This window comes from Ochotona curzoniae, unplaced genomic scaffold, assembly GCF_017591425.1.
Source record: "Ochotona curzoniae isolate NIBS_2020 unplaced genomic scaffold, NIBS_Ocur_1.0 scaffold_4763, whole genome shotgun sequence".
Classification (NCBI taxonomy): domain Eukaryota; kingdom Metazoa; phylum Chordata; class Mammalia; order Lagomorpha; family Ochotonidae; genus Ochotona; species Ochotona curzoniae.
The window spans coordinates 9,834,689-9,855,444 of NW_024467123.1; the positions used below are offsets into that span (position 1 = coordinate 9,834,689).

The 20,756-nt window shown below is 41.6% G+C and overlaps 1 protein-coding gene and 1 pseudogene across 1 annotated transcript; both read left to right on the forward strand.

Moving 5' to 3' along the window:
* Positions 1-4,243, forward strand: PPP1R3C (protein phosphatase 1 regulatory subunit 3C). The gene is made up of 2 exons (XM_040970471.1): positions 1-56; positions 1,891-4,243. The coding sequence occupies exons 1-2, from the start codon at positions 43-45 to the stop codon at positions 2,828-2,830; spliced, it is 954 nt and encodes a 317-aa protein (XP_040826405.1). The 5' UTR covers positions 1-42; the 3' UTR covers positions 2,831-4,243.
* A 4,805-nt stretch (positions 4,244-9,048) lies between these two features.
* The window catches only part of LOC121149810, a 65,936-nt pseudogene continuing 54,228 nt past the window's right edge, over positions 9,049-20,756 (forward strand).

Here is a 20,756-nt window from a genome sequence, read left to right on the forward strand (position 1 = left end):
GCGGGGTACCGACTCTCACGGTCAGCCCCGCCTCTCTGCCTAATGAGCTGCACCAGGTAGGTTGGCTGCAACTTTGTATCCCCAAACCAGGCGGAATGCGCATTTGCATGCAAATTGGGGTGGCGAGAGGGCATTTTCATTCTGTAGTTTCTGCAGATTGAGACCCCAGAAGGCAAGCTGACAGGTTGCTAAATTGAATCCGGCACCCAGAGAAATTTGCGAAGTATTTCCTAAGCAGAGTGTATTTTGGCAGTCAGCATCCTCAACCAGAAACTGGTTTAACCTGAGTCAACTCTAGTTAATTTTCCTCATTGATGCAACTGTTATCTTTTGGTCCCGCCAGCCGATCCCAAGGACGGGAGCAGCTGAACTCGGGAGAACAGCACTCTAATCTTGCTAGTCAAGCAGTTTAGTTTGGGGCAGACACTGGGACGTTGTTCACATTTAGTTATTGCCCTCCACTCTCATCATTATTTGCCATAGCAAACTCGGTCTCCGAGGTTGAACAGACCATTATTTTTAACTCCTGAGCACGACTTAAAATTCCAACGAAATAGGACAATACTAAAACCATCTTTCTATATATACAAAAGAAAAAAAAGCAACAAACAAACAAAAAACCCTCAACCTCCCATAAACTACTTTTAGTAGCTTGACCAGACATAACTTAGCACAAGACTTCTTGAAAAAAAATCTGGTCTGTTCACCATTGCTAGACTGAGAGTTATAGCTTAGAGGCTTTTTTTTTTTTTTTTTTAAGTTTTCAGGTCACCCAGAAAAACCTCAGAGCTAATAAAGTAAGCTTTGTGAATATTCTTTATTATTCAGTTTGTGGAATGAGCACTTACCTATATGCTTAGAGTTCTAAAGAGTTACTGAAGTCAGGCTTGGAAATACCATATGCCATATACCCCCCATCTATCTGAATCTGTAAGGGGAAAATCCTAATTCCATATCCTTGTCCATATGTGATATGGGTTAAAGGCCAGAAGTCTTTTTGAAGAATACTTTTTGATTTATTGCTGAGCATAGTTATGCTTAAATTTTTCAATTTTTTTTTTAAAAAATCTTCCCACTTATAAATGTTCATCATCAAGACATTAGAAAATACCTTAAAAAATGTATGGACAAAAATAGTTGTATAATATAGTCATCCAGAGATAATTGTTAACTTTTTGCTCTATTTCCTATGAAATTTTAAAATATTTGTGAATTCTCAGGCAATTCGCTGTTTTCATTTCAGTGTGGACCCACCATGGTCATCTTTCTATATTAGCTATAGATAATGCAAACTTTTTCTTTAAATGCATGAGCTGCTGACTTGTTCCAGTGAGTTACTTCTCAAACCCAAGGAAGAACATGAGAAAGTGCAAAGACAACTCTCTGCTTTCAATTCTTTCTAACATTCTCACTCTCAAAACCTTTGCATAAAAACTTTACAACTGGATTACCTTTCCAAAGCAGTGGCATCCATTTAACAGCAAAATAAGCAAAGGGAGACTGGATCTCTGGATTCCAGACTTATCTTGTCACTGAAGTCATCTGGAAAGCTTTAAGAACGATGTGCCGCCTGTGCTCGGTCCACAGAGGTTCTGCCTCAGTGGCTTTAAATCTTAAGAACCTGAATTCAGAAAGAGAGAAAACCATTTTTCCAAGGTTGTAGTGGGCTGAGAACCATTTTGAAGCTCATGACTCCCCTGAAGAGTGTTCAACCAGCAGTGGAGGTGCACATAGGATACAGATGGGACCACCCAACACTGCTGTTTCTTACTACATGAATAGCACCTGTTTGATGCTTCTTGCATGGATGGAATTCAGTCAGTGTAAAAATAGTCCGTATGCATTCAAAACCCAGTGCACATGGTGACCCCTCTTCCTTTTCCATTCCAGAATGATCCAGGTCTTAGATCCACGCCCTTTGACAAGTTCAGTCATGCCAGTGGATGTGGCCATGAGACTTTGCTTGGCTCATTCACCCCCTCTGAAGAGTTTCCTGGGCCCTTATAATGATTTTCAACGAAGAAATTTGGTGAATAAGCTAAAGCCTCTGAAACCATGTCTCAACATAAAGCATGAAACCAAATCACAGAACGACTGGAAGCGCTCACACAACCAAGCCAAGAAGCGGGTTGTGTTTGCGGATTCCAAGGGCCTCTCTCTCACTGCCATCCATGTCTTCTCTGATCTCCCAGAAGAACCGGCGTGGGACCTCCAGTTTGACCTTTTGGATCTTAATGATATCTCCTCTGGCTTAAAACTCCATGAGGAGAAAAATTTGATTTTAGATTTCCCACAGCCTTCCACTGACTACTTAAGTTTCCGGAACCACTTTCAAAAGAACTTTGTCTGCCTGGAGAGCTGCTCTTTGCAAGAGCGGACAGTGACTGGGACTGTGAAGGTAAAAAACTTGAGCTTTGAGAAGAAGGTTCAAATCCGAATAACATTCAACACTTGGAAGAGCTACACTGATGTGGACTGTGTCTACATGAAAAATGTGTATGGTAGCTCAGATAGTGACACCTTCTCATTTGCCGTTGACTTACCTGCTGTCATTCCAACTGAGGAGAAAATTGAGTTCTGCATTTCCTACCACGCCAATGGACAGGTGTTCTGGGACAACAACGAGGGTCAGAATTACAGAATTGTGCATGTACAATGGAAACCTGATGGGGTGCAGGCACAGATAGCGCCTCAAGACTGTGCATTTCACCAGGCATCCCCGAAGACCGAGCTAGAGCCAACAATCTTTGGCAGTCCGAGGCTGGCTAGTGGAATATTTCCAGAATGGCAGAGCTGGGGAAGAATGGAGAACTTGGCTTCTTATCGATGAATTTAGCAACTGGCCTTGACCTTTCATATTCCCCCTGCAATTCTGGGTCTGTAATGCTCAATTAGATGTGAGCTTTGGAGATCTGGCTATAGAAAAGATAGCCACTGGGAAGTTAGTGTTGGGGTGTATATTTGCTTCAGAAGATCAAGTAGCAGCCCAGGAACTTTTTTTTATTAGAGTAATGCTTTTTCATTGCCCTTGCTTCTTCCCTCTTGATTCACTAACTTTCGGATTGGACAAGGAAAAGTTGGGGAAGGTGATGGTGACAGGAAGCTGAGTTAATGGTATGAGGAATGTGTGAGATATGTGCATAGTGTGTCTGAGTCACATCAGAGTAGGAGTGGGAGCTCTGATCCTTAATTGTTGGTGAGAAAGTGTAAGGTTCTTTTGTGTTTTAAAGTTGGTTTTAGAGTCCTCTCTGGGGGAAATAATTTGTTGAAGGGAAGAAGACCCATCCTATATAGTCTTGCAAGAAAACCCAAATAAATTTTAAAGGTTTTAGGGGCAGATAAAAATATAATTAAAGCATCAAGATCTCAAATGAAACCTTCCTGTTTAATCTGGACCTTTCAAAATCCAATCCATGATTTGAAGAAAGTTGAAGCGAATCTGGCCTTGTTGTTTCAATATTATGAGTAGCTTTGTGGTCAAGGTAAAATGTTTGGATTCTGCCTGTCTAAAAGTATGCCACCATCAGTGGCTAACAGTGTGTACGAACTCTATGTCAAAGTCAAAGATTACTCTTTACAAGTGCCTCAATTAAAACCAGAACACTGTAGATGCCTAACCCAAATATCTGAATGGTCATCTGGTAACTCCTGAGTTTCTGGTCTCCAAAAGAAGCTCCCCACTGTACACTGGAATTCCTCTTGCAATGCTGTCATATTTTTGGGAGTTTTGTCAGTGTGCATTAATTCACATCCTTCATATTGAAGGTGACTCAGTCTTTTCTGCCACACTTTTTTAGATGTAAAATGCAAAGTGAGGACTGACACTAAATGCAAGAATAGAGTATGTCCCACATCTGTCTCTTGATTACTTTTGTCTTGCTATTTTAATTTCCTAGTCAAGTGCCTCTTTTTTTTTTTTTCTAAATGGATATGAACTGTTTTGGATGTATTGTAATAAACCTGTTTTCATGTGTGTATAACTCTTCTGTAAGACTTTAAGTACAGAAGGCTTAGAGTGCTTGCTTTCATAATTTTACATAACCATTAAGAAGTGTGAAGGAGATGCAGTTAATTTTAACATGTGTGTTCTGCCATGCTAGAAAAGTACTATTGAGTAAACTCCTCTATGACAGTATATGAAGTTTTGGCTGGGTTCCATCATGTTTCTACTGTATAAATATTTCACTCTCCTCTAGATACCCATATTGAGCTTATCATTGGAGAATAAATGTGTTTGGTATTAGACCTGAGAATGTTTTGTTTCTCAAAGCCACAGTGAAAGAAGAGACTGTCAATTGACTGTTTCTTGTTTGGTTTCAGAGCAACTGAGCAGAGTTGGTCGGCTCAGAAGTGAAACTACCTGGTGATACTCACATGGCCTCAGTCTGAATAGGGACCGTATGTGCTCTCTTCCCACTGTTTAAGCTAGAGGTGGGAAGGTCCAGGAAAAGTGACTGCCCCCTTAGTTACTATTCCTCACTCCCACTCTGTTGAGTTAAGGTTATGTTGGAAGCACATCTAGCTTTAAAATGGGGAAGAAGGTCATGTGGGTGGGGGTGATGGGCTTCCACTCCTTGAGGTTCAGCACCTGTCTGAAGGGACAAAGCTTGGAACTACACACAAGGGCATGGGAATGGATAGGGCACATCAGTCCTGGACTGAAAGGAGAAGCATAGCTCTTTGGTGGGACAGGGATCAGGTTCATAAAACCAGGCTGTTGCCCCCAGTGCTGCCTAAAATTCGAGAAAGAACTTCCAGGTGTGAACTTAAAGAGGAATTGATCACCAACCTACTGGGAAAGTCCAATCATGAAGAGTAAACTTAGAACAGCTTCTGTTACACACATGACAGACTACTGGGGTCTAGGCTGTGTTTGGTCACAAATACATTAATTTGACATAAGATTTTTAAAGTCTATTTTTATTTGAAAGGCAGACTTAGAGTGTTAGAGATAATATCTTCTATTTGCTGGCTCATTCCCTGAGTGGCTACTATGGGTTTCCCACATGGGTGCTGGGGTCAAGGACTTGAGCCATCCTCTACTGTTTTCCCAGGCCATAAGAAGGGAGCTGGATCAGAAGTGGAGCAGCTGAGACAAAAACCAGCACCCATTTGCGATGCCAGAACTGCAGGTGGAAGATTAGCCTGTTGAGCTACTTCATTGGCCCCATATGTGTCTCATTTTAGCTAATCCCCAAACTGCAAAACTGGAAATGGAGATTTAGATTTTGATTTCCACTTTCAATGGGAATGTAAAGGTTCTGCTTGAATATGGTCCTTCAACCTGCAAAGGGAAAATCTTTCATCTCCAGGTTCTTCAGTTTTCCAACAACTACTGGTAGCTATGATCTGAACACATCCTCTCTGGGGGACAGGGATCAAATCCAGAGTAGTATCTTGGAACTAGGCAGCTAAAGTTTAGGTAGGCAGGAATTTTTTTACACCCCTGCAAAATATTTGTGTCTGTCAGCTTAATCTACCCACCTTCCCAGGATGCACCTTTTGCATGAATACAAAGACCCCACTCCATTTTAGATCCAGTTTGGGTACCAACCCCTTACCTCATAAAAGGAGGTGGGGTTTGGGGGTGTAAAGGTGTCTTTTGGTCACAGATCATGCTCAAAGGTTATGCTCTCATTTTCTCTTCCTCTTTCTTGAGCAAACTTCTGGCCCATTCGTCATGGGTATTGGGGGAGGAGGCCCACATTCACATGTGAATGCCTCTTTATTCTGTTCAGTAAATCTTGTTCCTAGTTGGGCACATTCCTGATCTTCACTTATTGTTTTTCGTCTATGTGGGAAACAAGAACCCAGGTTGGAAATGAATATGCTCATTACCCACATCAAGACTGGTTCCCCAAGTGGAGTTTTGCAGACCCCTGCCCTCCCAAACCTTTCTATTTTGTGCTAGTGAGCAGACACCAGACTCAGGCTTGCAGGGGTCCCACTATGCCTATTGTCCTCAAACTTAGCTGCACCTCAGAGTCACCTGATGAGATTTAAACACTGGTGATGCTTCCCCTTGTACTTCTGAAGATTCTGGTTTCATTGGTCTGCATTGTGGCTGAGATGTTGGACAGCTGTGCCTGCTTCCCAGGTAGTCTTATCATGCATCGTGGTGAAAACTCTGACTTCAGCTGCATGAAGTGTCAGCGGCCCCATTTCCAAGGCCAGGGTCACATATCGGTTCAAAGGAATCCTCTACAGAGCCTGGTCTGCTGACCCCTTGTCCCCTTCATTACTACTCTGCCTATTCTGTTTCCTGCTAAGCAGCCTGCACATGGGCTTCTGAGTTTTATGGGTCTGCTCCATCCCTCTCTCTCTTTTGCTCTTTTACACTTTGGTATCTAGACTATGTTAATGAGGATGCTTTGGGGTGTATCTTCAGCTAGCTCCTGACTCAACCAGCTTAAAGAAGAAAGAAAGTGCAGTGTTTTACAATATGAGATAAAGCCTGAGATAGTATGGTTTCAAGATTAATTCAGTGACATGCTCAGGATAAATACAGTTTTTGTGTTATCATTCTCATTACTTTTGATAGTCCTTGTGCCAGCTTGGTTCCTAGTTGGGAGGTGACTCCCACGGTCTCCAGGCATCTACCAGAAGATGGAGTCCATCTGGACCTTTTGTCCCATACTTATGGGTGCTTTAATTTTTCTCTGAAGCTCTTCATATACCACAGGTTTACAGACCTCTTCCCATGTGCCACTCTCTGGGCAGGGAACTAGGATTCTCTGGCTCAGACAAGTCTCTATTCTCCCTAGTCAGACAGTCACAGGTAAGAAGAGGTCTGGATTTCTGAAATGCCAAGTATTTTAGGGAAAGGGGAGCCTCTAGAACTTTCCCCTGTGGCTCTCCTTGACAAACTTTCATAAATGATTGAGACCTGCTGTTTTAGCAGTGACTCAAAGCTACTCACAGAGCCTCTGTAATTGGCTGTAATTTTTTATTCTGTGATTGAGGACAGAATTGAGGTATCTAGCAGAGTAGATAGGCCACATGATTTTCACATGTTGAATGATCTACCTAGTGATCTACCATTAGTAGAACTAGGTTTAAATCTGTTCCATCAATTGTGTGTTGCAATCCTCACCAAGTGCCTTGCTGCTGCTAAGCCTCTGGCTTCCTGTCCTTCAGATGGGATTGAAAACCAAACCATCCCTACCTCATAGATATAGTGTTTGTGAGAAAAATGAGATCATGTAGATGAAATGGTACCAAATTGATTTGGCTACCAGTGTGTGATAAATGAATGTAAGCTGCTACCAATACTCTTGGTATAAAAATTTCCCACAAGTATTCCTTTTCATAGTGTGGTTCTGGTCGGAGATGAATACCAGTGTTAGAGATTCATTTGAGATAACTTAGTAACATTAGGGTCTTGTGTTCCTGGTTGTGAGAGCATCTGTAATAGTATTGTACATTAAGTGGAAAGCACTGCTCATACATGTCAGTGATACTATAGAACAATGAATACACTCAGTCTCTTACTGCTGCTCTCACTGAGTTGAGCCCTGCAAACGCATCCTCAGGCACTCAAGGACTGCCAGAATTCTACCCCATATTTTGTAGTCTTTCTGGTAAACCTCTCCAGGCTAGTCTCAGAATTTGGCAAGTATCTTGAACGGGAAAAGGGCCGAGTGTTGGGCTCAGTTTCCTGCGAGCCCCCTCACTGGGATATTGGCTTCTGAAATCTTAAATTTTGTTCTTTCCAGCCCTGTGAGGCCGTCAGTAGCTCTTGTTAGTGCCATTGGCTTTCATCCCAGGCCAAGCCCTGCTTTTCAGCTCTTGCCTTTGCCCGGAATCACCAAAAACATCCATATAGAAAATAGCTGCAGTGTCTCCTGCTGCTTGCCTTAAAATCCTAATGGTGTCAGTAGCTCTCTTGTGCTTCTAAATTGATATTTGGTATGTTTCCCTAGAATTTTAAGTTGATCTTTGCCTTAGTGTTGCTCTACCTTATGCTACTTTGTCATAGAAGAAGAGGCCAAGTGAGCTTTGGTTCTCTGTTTAGGTTCTCCTATTTTCAAGTCTGTGGTGGTCTCAGCAACCCTCCAATATTTTCAGGTAATATTTGGTATTTCCTGTGGATTTATAATTCTTATAATCAGAAATCATTTACTGTAATTACTCTGTTATGTTCTTATTCATGCATGAATTTCTTCTAGAAATGTAAGCAGAAGGGTGTAAAATATTTTATTATGATAAAATTGAAGTATGTAACCAGGTTCCTAGACTAACTAGAAAGCCCTCTCATCTTGCTTCTTGGAACAGTTGAAGGATTATTCTATTCTCTAAAGAGGTGCTTTTGGTATCGCTACCATCATTCCCTATGCTGTATGGACCAGATGGCTTTGACCTTGAAAATGTAAGATTACATATGAAGTCTAGATTCATCCACTCCTGCCCCTAATCCTCTTAGGACAAAACTCCAGAGACAAACATAGGCTGAAACTGCACCAGTCATGAAGCCACTTGAGAACTCGCAGGTGGCTAGCATTTGCTTTTGTTAGCTGTGGTGACCAGCTATGGTGACTAAGGGGATAGAAGACAACAGATTAAGGCCCAATGAGCTGAGGGAGGAGAATCAGTGAATGTATCATAATTAGGACAAAGAAAACACTGCCAGTGAGGAAGGCTTAAGAAGAGAATTACTGTTTTGCATGATGTCAGTAAAGACCAATATGCCAATACACATTTTTTCTCAAGAAACATAACAGATTGCTTTTAAGGTTTGTGTGAAAGTATAAAGGGCTGTCAGGACTCAGGAGTGTCCTGAAGAAAAAGAAGGTGATGGAGGGACTGACTTCAACAAATGCTAAAGTGTCTTATAAAAATTAGAGTAACTGGCGCCATTTGTTGTAAGCTGAGGGATGGACAAATTTCCATTGGAACCGAATGTAGTCTAGATACAAGCCTGTACATACACAAGGCATGGCTTCCACAGAGTTGAAAATGGTTTTAAGTGGGGAAGGAACAGACTGCACAATAATTGGTGCTGAAGCAAATGATTAACCATGTGGAAAAACACAAAACCAGACCCCTATCATGGGTCTTGTCCGAAAAGCACTTCCAAGGGATGAAAGAGAATGCTTTAAAGAACTTTTTGGAGAAGATATAGGTATTTAGGGTCTTACAGTTGGAAATAATTTCTGATATAAAGGGATACACAAAAACCACCAGGAAACAGTTGATCAGTTGAGCCACATCAAAATTTAGAGTTTTGTGTTTCAATCAAAAGACGACATAAGGAAGGAAGAAAGATTACAAATTTGGAGAAGCTATAAGAGGTAAAGGGTTAGTATTCAGAATATATAAAGAACTCTGATAAGAAAAATAATCCCTATAGAAGAACAAACAAAAAGACCTGAATAGGCATTTATCAGCAGAGCAAATATGAATGGCCAATAAAGACATGAAAATGTTCTACAGCTTAGGAAATGCAAATTAAAGTTGCAAAAGAGATACTATTTCAGTTCTACCTGAATGGCAAAAAGTGAAACAGCTGTAAATAGCAAATATTGGTAAGCTGGCAGAAGATAGATTTCATACCCTACTGGTAAGAGTATAAACTAATATGAGCACTGGGGAAACAGTTTGGCATTAGAGTTGGTGATGGCGCAGCAGTGTCCTATAGAGAAATGACTCCATGCACAGAAGTATGTTTATAACAATGCCATTTGTAAAAGCAAAAACTGAACCAGTGCAGATATTCATTCAAGTTAGATTGAATAAATAAATTCTACCTCTTTCTCTTTCTCTTTCATTTGTTCAAGATTTGTTTATTTAAAAGGCAAAGCGACAGGGATAAAGGGGGAAAGCATGAAAGAGACCATCAGCAGATGATCTTCTTTCTACTGATTGACTCCCCCAAATGACTACAACAGTCAGGTCTGAGCCAAACAGAAGGTAGATCCAGGACTCCATTCTGGCTCTGCACATGGGTGACAGGAGCTCAAGTATTTGGAGCATCTTCTACTGTCTTCCCTGGGTATATTAGCAGGAAGCTGAGTAGGAAGCCCAGCAGTTGGGACTTGAACCAGCACTTTAATGTTGCAAGTGGTAGCTTAACTTGCTGTACCACTGGCCCTTTTTCAATATATTATTTCAATGCAAAGGGAAGCATAAATAAAAATGAATGACAGCTACTGCTATCAACATTAAGGAATCTCACAAACATAAGTTGGGCAAAAAGGCAGGCTGCAGAAAATATTGGTGATATAATTTACTTGAGGTTTAAAACCATACAATGCTGAATATATGCATATTGGAAATATTTATTTATTTATTTGAAAGGCAAAGTAATAGAGAGGATAAGACAAAGATCTTCACCTGCTGTTTACTTTTCAAGTGGCCTCAACAACTAGGTCTAGGCTGGGCTGAAGCCAGAACATGGGAATTCCATCTGGGTCTCCCATGTGGGTGACAGAGACCTAAGAACTACGGCTATTATCTGCTCCCTGATTATTAGCAGGGAAGTGGATTGGAAGTAGAGCAGATGAATCCTGAACTGCTATTACACTGGTTCTAATATATAGATGTTTAATGAATATATACTTTTATAGATATGAAAAATGCAGGGGCGGGTACAAAGGATGATCCAAAAGCATCACTAATACTTTCTAGGCAAACATTTCTTGGTTGTACAGCATACATATTTCATATGGGTTCTCACAAAATTGAAATATTTTATAAAAAGGTTTATTTATTTTTATTGGAAAGTCAGATATACAGAGATGAGGAGAGACAGAGAAGAACTTCCGTCTGCTGATTCACTCCCCAAGTGGCCGCAGATGGCCAGAGCTGAGCCAATCTGAAGCCAGGAGCCAGGAACCTCTTCTGGATCTCCCACGCAGGTGCAGGGTCCTGAGGCTTTTGGGCCATTCTCAACTGCTTTCCCAGGCCACAAGCAAGGAGCTGGATGGGAGCGGGGCTGCTGGGACACAAACCGGTGCCCATATGGGATCCTGGCTTGTGCAAGGCAAGGACTTTAGCTGATAAGCTAGTGTGCGGTCCCAAAATTCAAACATTTTGTATTAAAATACTTATGTTTATTGCATCTGTTTGAGGAGGATCTAGTGTGGGTCACTGAGAAGGCTAAGGCATCAGTTTGCAAACAGCCTCTGCCAGTGTAATGTTGAGTACTGTCAAAACTGAAGCAAGAACAAACACATTTATGGTGCAGCTGGGTTGGAGGAATGGTGAAACTACTGATGCTTGATAAGTTCATGCCAACAGTGCCCCCGAGGAAATCTTCAGTTTCCCAATCATATACTCAGTGTCAGAAGGGGTGAAATGTTGAGGATGGAAGCTGCTGTGACAGATCATCCGCATCAGTTTGTGAGGATCAGAACTAACCTTGTTGAAAAGAGGTTAGCAACAAAAACAATGGCAACAGCAATAATAGCCAACCCCAGTGACACCTCATTTGGTTCAGCTGACACAGTTCTGAGTGAAACATGAACGTGGAAGAAAGACTTTCTGCTCAATGCAGACCAAAAGGATTGCACTCCAGTCAGCCTTCAACAAGACCAGAATAGGCAATGAGAACTCTAAGCGAGTGGGATCAAGATCCTGTAGCATTTCTTCCAAGGATTATAATGGGAGATGAAATGTGGCTTTTCCAACGTGGTCTAGAAGAAGCGATGCACAAGTGATGGCTACCATAAGGTGGAAGTGGTCCAGTCAAAGCAAAAGCAGACCCATCCAGTGTCTTAGTTTTGGGGATTGCTCAAGGCATTTTTTTACTTGTTGACTTTCTGGAGGGCCAACTGATGATGACATGTGCTAATTAGGAGAGTGTTTGAGAATGCCAAAGCTTTAGCACAAAAACACCTGGAAAAGCTTCATTAGAATCCTTCACCATCGTGACAGTGCTGTCATTCATTCCTTTCAACAAGCACAGGCAATGTTGTGCAAGTTTTACTGGCAAAACATTATGCTTACCCTTAGAGTTCTGATTTGGCTCTTCCTGACTTCTTTTCGCTTCCCATTTAAAGGACACCCTCTTTTATACAGTTAATAATGAAAAAAAAAAAAAGACTGCTTTGACATGCTTAGAATCCCTGAACCTTTGGTTTTTTAATGGCCATGGTCATTGCTTATAAAAGTGTCTTAAATTTGTTGGATATCATATTGAGAAAGTTTCCAATTTTGATGTTTTATTTCCTGTGAACTTTTTGAGGTCCTCACAAATGTAAATAATATAATAAAAGTCTAAACAGATTTTATTAGTATCTACTGGCATAGTAGATACTTCCCATTTGCATGTTATGTAGCAGTATTCTTTTCCCTATTGATTGGAGGCAGTCATACCTAAGGTAGAGTTGAGCTCTTTGTTGTGAAACCTTTAAGAACAGTAAATAATGTTGGAACTCCTGGCATTTGAAACCCATAGTGCTGGCAAACCCCTGAAGTTAGAATTCATGACAGTGGACCCTTTAAATGATGGGTTAACATTCTTTAATGATTCGGAGACACCAGATTGCATCAAGCTGAGTAAAATGTTTCATTGTGTTCTCCCTGTTGTGTAGAAAGTGAAAGCTAAAGTGTAATGAAGTCTAGTAAAAATCTGTAGATTCTTAGTGATTCCTCCTAAGGGTCTGAATGACAAGGCAAGCCAATTTAATATGCTAAACACCCTCCGCGAGCATTCTAAATGGAAGCTCTTTGTATGGGTGCTGGTTCTAATCCCGGCAGCTCCACTTCCCATCCAGCTCCCTGCTCGTGGCCTGGGAAGGCAGTCGAGGATGGCCCAAAGCCTTGGGACCCTGCACCTGTGTGGGAGACCCGGAGGAGGTTCCTGGTTCCTGGCTTCAGATCGGCGCAGCACCGGCCGTTGAGCTCACGGGGAGTAGATCATGGGATGGAAGATCTTCCTGTCTCTCTTCCTGTCTGTATATCTGACTTTGTAATAAAAAATAAATAAATCTTTAAAAAAAACAATGTCTATGCAGGCTATCATCTTTTAAATTTAGTTTCATTTATAGTTTTGTAGGTATAGAGGTTCTCCTTCCCATCCTACTGTTGTTATTCTCCCCAAATCGTCACAGTAGTATGATACCTTAATAACATTTGCAAGATTAGATTTATGCTATTTAAATGTATTATGACATGGTAGGTAGAGATAGAGGTAGAAAATCTAATATCATGTTCTACAGGTGAATTTACATGTTTCAAAATTGGAATCCTACTTTTATTGGGGAGCAGAGATGCACACTGTAATGTAACTTTACTGCCCAGTGTGCTAATCTCTGTTATAGCATTCATCTGTGATAATACATGATATACTTGATTACCTACATCTATTATGTTGTAATTTGCCTAAAGGCTGACTTATATCGGACAGAACATATGATATTTGTCCTATAAATATAGAGTTGCAGGTCACTGTCTTGCATGCAGATTTAATTTCCTTTGGGTGTATTCCTGGGAATGGGATAACTGGATCGTGTAGTAGACCAGTGCTCAGTTGTCTGAGTACAGTGCATGCTGACTTTGGCAGTGGTTGCACTATATGGAGGATATCATTGTAAAGTTGTTTTTGGATCTTGGCATTTTCTGTTGAAAGTAATGGCTGTTGATCTTGAAATGCCCTTTGAGTTGTTATTATGCTGATGGGGCTGCTGCTGCTGCAGCTGATGCCTATGACTTAAGGTAGGATAAAAAGATGGAACTAATTTGGAATGTTCTTTTTTCCTCTTTTTTTCTAAGTCTAACCTCTCACAGATAGGGTATTATATTGTTATAATATTTTCAATTTGAAATTATTTTCAATTTGAGCTGAGGAGATTCAGAGAGATCAGCTGGAAGTTGAGGGAGGTGACAAGGATAGAATTGGCATTTACTCTGTTGTATTGGTTCAGGACATGTGGAAATGACAGTTCTTCTCACTGAAGCATGCAGCTTTGTGAAGTTGAGGAAAAAGCTGTGTTTGTGAATACACTGAATGAGAAGTGGTGATGCAGAATCCTCAGATAGTTGTTCTGTAAGTTCAAAGCTGGGCAGATTAATTTGAGAGGGGAAGGAAGGAGGCAAGTTCTCTAAGGGATAATGATCTTGCTAAGTCCTATCCATTTGTTCCAGTTCTACCTGCTGCTGTTCCCTAGTAAGTGTCCTGATCCTTGCAGGCCTTTTCTCTGATCTTCAAGTCATGCTTTCCCCAGCAGTAAAAAGTTCATGAGGTCAAGGTGTAGCCTATGCGTACCCTCTCTCTATGCTCATGGCACCCCTAGACCTTGAAACTACTTCCCAGGTATCTTAAGCCCATGCTGGCCTCTGCTTGAGTGCATTCTGAGGGAGCCACACCCTTGGATCAAGGTGCTTGAAGCATGAGGTCGGGGAGTGTGTGTGATCAGGGCTGGCACGTACAAGACCTGGATTGTGTTTCCAGCTGCTAGCTTTGGACCAGTTCAGTTCCAATCATTGTGGGTATCTGAGGAGTAAACCAGCAGACACAAGATTCTCTCCCCATCCCTCCTTCCCTCTTTGTGTGTGTGTTTCTATATCCCAAATAAATTATAAAGAGAGTGGAAAACAAATGAGTGTAGAGGAAGCTGTGGAGCAAGGAAATGTGGGAAAGAAGTGGTTTGCCTGTCATGGAGCATGCTCATGTCAGTTTGCTACACAGTGGGTACATAGAAGAGTAATAATGAGTAAATGCTGTAAAACAGATGCTAAGAATCCTCCAGGAACTATAAAGTTAAGCTGTGACTGAGTGGAGTTGAACATATCTTGTTGCTGGCCATGTGCCAGTGGGACAGAACTGATGGAAAGGGAAGGCAAGATCTCCTGTAGGCCTGGCATGGCAGGATGCTCCAATTTTTCATGGATCAAAAAGCCATCAAAGGTTTTGGGTCTGAGCTGTCTTGCTCACTGGATTCCTGCTTTCTGGAAGAGGAACATGTTCTCAATAAGGATCCTTGAGGTAGACAACAGGTGCTAAAAACTGTGGGTGGGGAAAAAGACCTAAAGCTCTACCCTGCACCCTTTCCTGTCCTCAGTACAGGGAATTACAGCCAGGAAGAGGCAGATAGGGAGGAAAGAGGCAGGCAGGAAGCAGACACACTCCAGCTTTGCTAATCATTTCAGTAGCTGGTGTTGGCTGCATGGCTTGAGCAAGAGGCTTTGGGGTCAGATGTGAAATGGGAGTCTAAATCAGTAAGGACTGGATCTGCATAATGCAAGTTGACAGGAAGCAATGGAAACTGTCTGAGGTGGATTTTTTAAAAAAAGATTTATTTACTTTTGTTGGAAAGGCAGATCAGATTTACAGAGAGAAGGATAGGCAGAAAGATCTTCTCTCTGCTGGTTCATTTCCCCAAGTAGCTGCAATGGCTGGAGCTGAGCTGCTTTGAAGACAGGAGCCAGGAGTTTCCTTTGGGTCTCCCACCTGGGTGCAAGGTCCCAAGGCTTTGGGCCACCCTTCACTGATTTCCCAGGCACAAGCAGGGAGCTAGAAGGAAAATGGAATAGCCAGGACCTGAAGTGTTGTCCATACATGCCTCCAGTGCTTGCAAGGTAAGGATTTAGTCATTGAATTATCATGTCAAACCCTCTCTGAGGTATTTTAAAAGGGAAAAAATAGAAAGGGAAATGATTTAACAAGTAAGTTGGAAATGGTAGAAAAATTGAAATGCCATTCTTTACTAATTTGAGACTTTTGGAGTGAAAATCTAAAGCCATCACTGTGGGCATGGGGAAGTGCACTGGTTATTAGTGAGGTATGTGATTGGTCATTCCATGTAGAGGCTCTGGAATGTTAGATACCAAAGGACTTAAGGAGGCCTTAAGGAGGGCTACGAACTCGTGAATTGTGATCATATAGCCTTGGGTTCAAAACATTGCTTTCCACGCTACACTTATGGTGTTAATCAACTAGCACAATGTCAGAGCAAATGTTTTGATGTGTTGTGTTTGATTATTAAGGGTATGCAAATGATGGTTTTTAAAATTTTTAATTGTTTATATTTTATGATACATAGGCTCTTAGGTTTCCTCTTCCCCTTCCCAACTCCCCTTTCTCCTGATTGATGCAAATAATGTTTTAAAATGTATGTGGGTAAAGCCTTAAATAAAAGGCCTCAAACTATAAAACTTCTGGAAAATCAACAAATGGGAGAAGATTTTTGTACACTACACAGAAGACAAAGAGCTATTTTCCAGAATATACTGAGAGCTCCAGAACAACAATAACATCAAAACAAGCAAACCAGTCAAGAAATGGGCACAGGAAATGGATAGACACTTTCCAAAGAGCAAATTCAAATGGCTAACAACCACGAGAAAAAAATGTTGAAGTTCTCTGGCAATAAGGGAAATTCAAATAAAACAACACTGAGGTTCCACCTAATGCCTGAAAGAATCACCCATATACAGAAAACTACTAACAACACCTGCTGGCGAGGCTGTGGAGAAAAGGGTACGCTACTCCACTGCTGGTGGGAATGCAGGTTGGTGCAACTACTATGGAAGTCAGTATGGAGAACACTCAGGCAATTAAAACTTCACCTACCATACAACCCAGCAATATCACTTCTAGAAATATATCCAAAAGACTCGTTATATGACAAAGCAACATGCACCCCAATGTTTATTGAAGAACAATCAACAAGTGCAAGAACTTGGAAGCAACCTAAATGGCCATCAGCAGAGAACTGGATAAAGAAGCTGTGGTTCATCTACACTATGGAATACTACATGGCGATTTAAAGAAATGAAATGCATTACTTTGTGGCCAAATGGGCCAAACTAGAGACCATGGTGTTAAGGGAAATGAGCCAATCCCAAAAGGTCAGATATCATATGTTTGCTCTAATATAATATAATATATCAAATTTAGAGAGATCTTATGTGAATCCTACCCTATGTTAATCAATGTTACTTCATACTTGCTTGTACCTAATGTAACTTGTGATGTAATTCATTAATTAACCATACACGGGGGTAGATTGTTTATAACCACCTGTGATTGTCAGTGTCCACATATAACTGTTATTGGTATGACCCATAAACAATGAAGGCCCAATCCTCACTGTACCATATTAGGGTCCCAAGGTACAAGAATTAATCTACAAGGAAATGTTATTCTCCTACATGGCAAGGAGATACTCCAGTAGAAACACGATAGACTTGGGAAAATTCACGATGGACACGCATTATGATTCTAGAGAGGAGAACAGAGGGGAGGGGAGAGAAATTGGAGAGGGCAAAGAGAGAGCCCACCGCCAACTAAATTGTATCAAAAAAACAATAAAAATTATTAAAAAAAAAAAAAACTTCTAGAAGAAACCGGAGGCGGGGAGAGTTCCATAACATTAGTCTGGGCAATAATTTCTTGGATATGATCTCAAAAGAACAGGTATCTAGGGCCTGGCGTGGTAGCCTAGTGGCTGAAATCCTCGCCTTGCACACATCGGGATCCCATATGGACACCAGTTCTAATCCCAGTGGCTCTGCTTTCCATCCAGCTCTCTGCTTGTGGCCTGGGAAAGGAGTTAAGGACAGCCCAAGGCTTTGGGACTGCACGTGTGTGGGAGACCCAGAGGAGGCTCCAGACTCCTGGCTTCAGAGCAGCTCAGCTCTGGCTGTTGGTGGCAGCTTGGGGAGTGAATCATCAGACGGAAGATCTTCCTGTCTGTCACTCCTCATCTCTGTATATCTGACTTTCCAATAAAAGAATAAGTCAATGCTAAAAAAAAAAAACAGGTATCTAAATAAACACTAGACAAATGTGATTGCTTCAAAATGCAAAGCTTCTGCGCAGCAAAGGAAACAGTCCTCAGAATGAAGGGATGAGCCACAGAACACAAGAACCACATAGCCAACAGAAAACTCATCTCCAAAATATAGAAGAAATTCACACTACTCAATATTAAGCAAACAAATAAATCTATTTAAAAACAGGAAGAGGATCTGGGTGGGCATTTCTCAAAAAAGACGTACAAACTATCAACAGGTCCATGAGAAAAATGCTCAGCACTGCTAATCACCAGGAAAAGGCTAATTAAAACAACAATCAAATATTACCTTGTAGCTCTTGGAAAGGCTGTAATCAAAGAGAAGATGATGGGCAGAAATGGAAATTTTTGCACGCTGTAGGTTCCTTAAAAAGCTAAAAGTAGAACTGCCATATGTGATCCAGCAATCCCACTCTATGTGTGTATGTACGTGAGTTAGACTCAGTGTGCTGAAGCAATCCATTTACTCCCATATTCGCTGCAGTGGCATTCACAAAAGCCAACATGTGGAATCACCCTACGTGTCTATCATTGGGAGAATGTATTAAAAAATGCAGCAAATAAGCACATCAGAGTAAACTTCAACTTAAAAAAGGGGGAATTTGTTCTTTGCAATGACATTGATAAACTTGGAGAACTTCAAGGCACAGAGAAACCACTGTTAGGAGATCTTAGTCATGTGTGGAATCCAAGCCAGTCAGCTCATAGCGGTAGAAGGTAGAATGGTGGCTAACAGAGCTGGGCGTGGAGCTGGGGAGAGGAGAGGCTGGGCCACATGGGCAACGTTTCACCGAAAAATAGGCTTTTACAAATAGCCTAGTGATTGAAGTTGCTATGAGTATAGACTTTATTGTTTGAAATTTGAGCCAACTATATTTTCTATTCTTTACTTTTGAAATAATATATTTTTTATTTACATTGTAATCATAGGCTTGGTGGCTCCACTGAATTAAATATTCAGCTGTTTCTCCAGCAGGAAAATAGGCAAGGGCTAAAAACAGTAATCAAATAAAAGGATGTTCAGTTTCATTGGCATACTGTCAATTTCAAGATAGTCATGGTCATTAAAGCTGCAGTATTATATAATTCCTGTCCATTTCTTTGACAAAGATTTAAAGCCCTCTTTGTTGCTGTTGCTGTATGTGTAGCCAAACTGATTCACAGAGGCCTGCCTTTTTTTTCCTTTCTTTTCTTTCTCTCTGTCCCCCTTTCTTTCTTTTTAAATTGACACCCATATTTAAGAGAGAATACACAGTATTTGCCTTTCTGGGTTTGGTTTATTTCATGCAGTATGGAATCCTCCAGTTTTAACCATTTTGCTGCAAATGATAGAATTTCATTCTTTTGTTAAAACTGAATAATATTATGTTTTCACCACAAAGAAGTGAGTATATGAAGAGGTGGGTGTGTTAATTAGCCCGTAATACATATATTTACATTACATTGTACCTCAATAAACATATAATAATTGGCAATCAGATGTTTTTAAAGTTTAAAAACTTTTGAAAAGGGGCTCTGTGTCTTGCATCCCACAGGATGTTTTCAAGTAGCACAGTCTGGCTGATGTTTATCATTTGAAGTCCAAGGACTTCCAGAGCGTGAGTAGGGTCCTGTTCCGTGTGTGGGACTGAAGAAGAGGTGTTTTCAGGACTTGAAAAGCAGGAATCAAATGAAGAGTACATACGGGAAAGGGCTTGGAGATGTCAAGTGAGGAACCTCACAAGCAGGACACTGCAGGGTTTACAGAGGGTCCCCTGGCAGGCTCAGGGTCCTACTGCTTGTTAATAGAAATATCACAGGGAGCTAAAGAAGCTAAAGCAAATAATGTGTTTCTATGCAGGACTGTGGGCATATGAGGGAGAGAGCAAAAGAAATGTACAGGTTCAGCTTTATTACACACACACACACAATTCTAAGCCCCTCTCTCTACTTCCTTATCACCCAGCTGTCTTAGTGGCACCTCTGTCCAGTCCTGTCTGGACACCTAGTCTGACCTTGAACTGTTGCTCGATCCTTCCGGGTATTGCCTCAGCCAAGGAGAGCCAAGCCAAGTCCTGGCAGAAGCCTCCTTGAAAATAACTCACTGTGAAAGCTGGGCTTGTTCTTTTCAGAGTGAAGCAGGCTACAGAGAAAGGAGTGAAGGCCTCCCCAGCCTCCTCACGCCCTCAACTGCATCACAAGTTCTCTTGGGAGACGACCATTCCCCTTCCTGAGGTGACCTCCATCCTTAATGAAATGAGAGACCCAGAGTATTAAGACCTGTTTCCTTTCCAGTTAAAGCACAGGGACTCTGAAGTGCATTTTAAATGCTGTCTGGCAAGAGGGGAGTGGACTGGAGGAGGGGAGAGGCCAAGTTGACCTTTATTTGCTAAGTATCTGGGAAATTGGCCATAAATGCTTTGGACATGTGAGAGAGGTTCTGTTGTTTCTGCAGTACAAACCTACTGATTCTTAGGATCTTCACATGCAAGGCCAGTTGTGTTCATTGATTGGGAACTGGTGGGAAATCACCAAAGTAGTTGTGAGTAGGGTGTCTGCTCCATCCCAGGGTCTGTGTGCAAGACAGTGCAGTGTAAGAAGTTTGCATAATACACGGAGAACCATAAAGAGTTGACTGAAAGGAGCAGTCTAGCAGAGTAAGGTGGCTGGGAAGTAGGGTGGAGAGGAGAAGGAATGGTGTCCTTGCCCATGAGTTAGATCAGTTAGGGAGTGATGATGACTGTGGGGTGGGTGGAAGCTAAAAGATCAAAGTGCTTGGTCACAGAATTGGGACTGCAGTGGGGCTGTGGTACAAATGAGAGGTGGAAGTTGAAAGTGCTCGCTTGTTCTCCAGGCAACAAGAGAGGCCGGCTGAAGTTTCTCTACCTGGAAGTAAAGAAAGGACAGCAGTGGGTTAAAACGTTTGTCCAGGGTGGCTCAGGGAGAGAAGCCAAGTGGGGGAGTCCCAGGTGTGAAGGATTGAAAACTCCAGCTGAGGGCACCCAGAGAGCTGGAATGGAGTTGAGGGGAGCAAGGTAG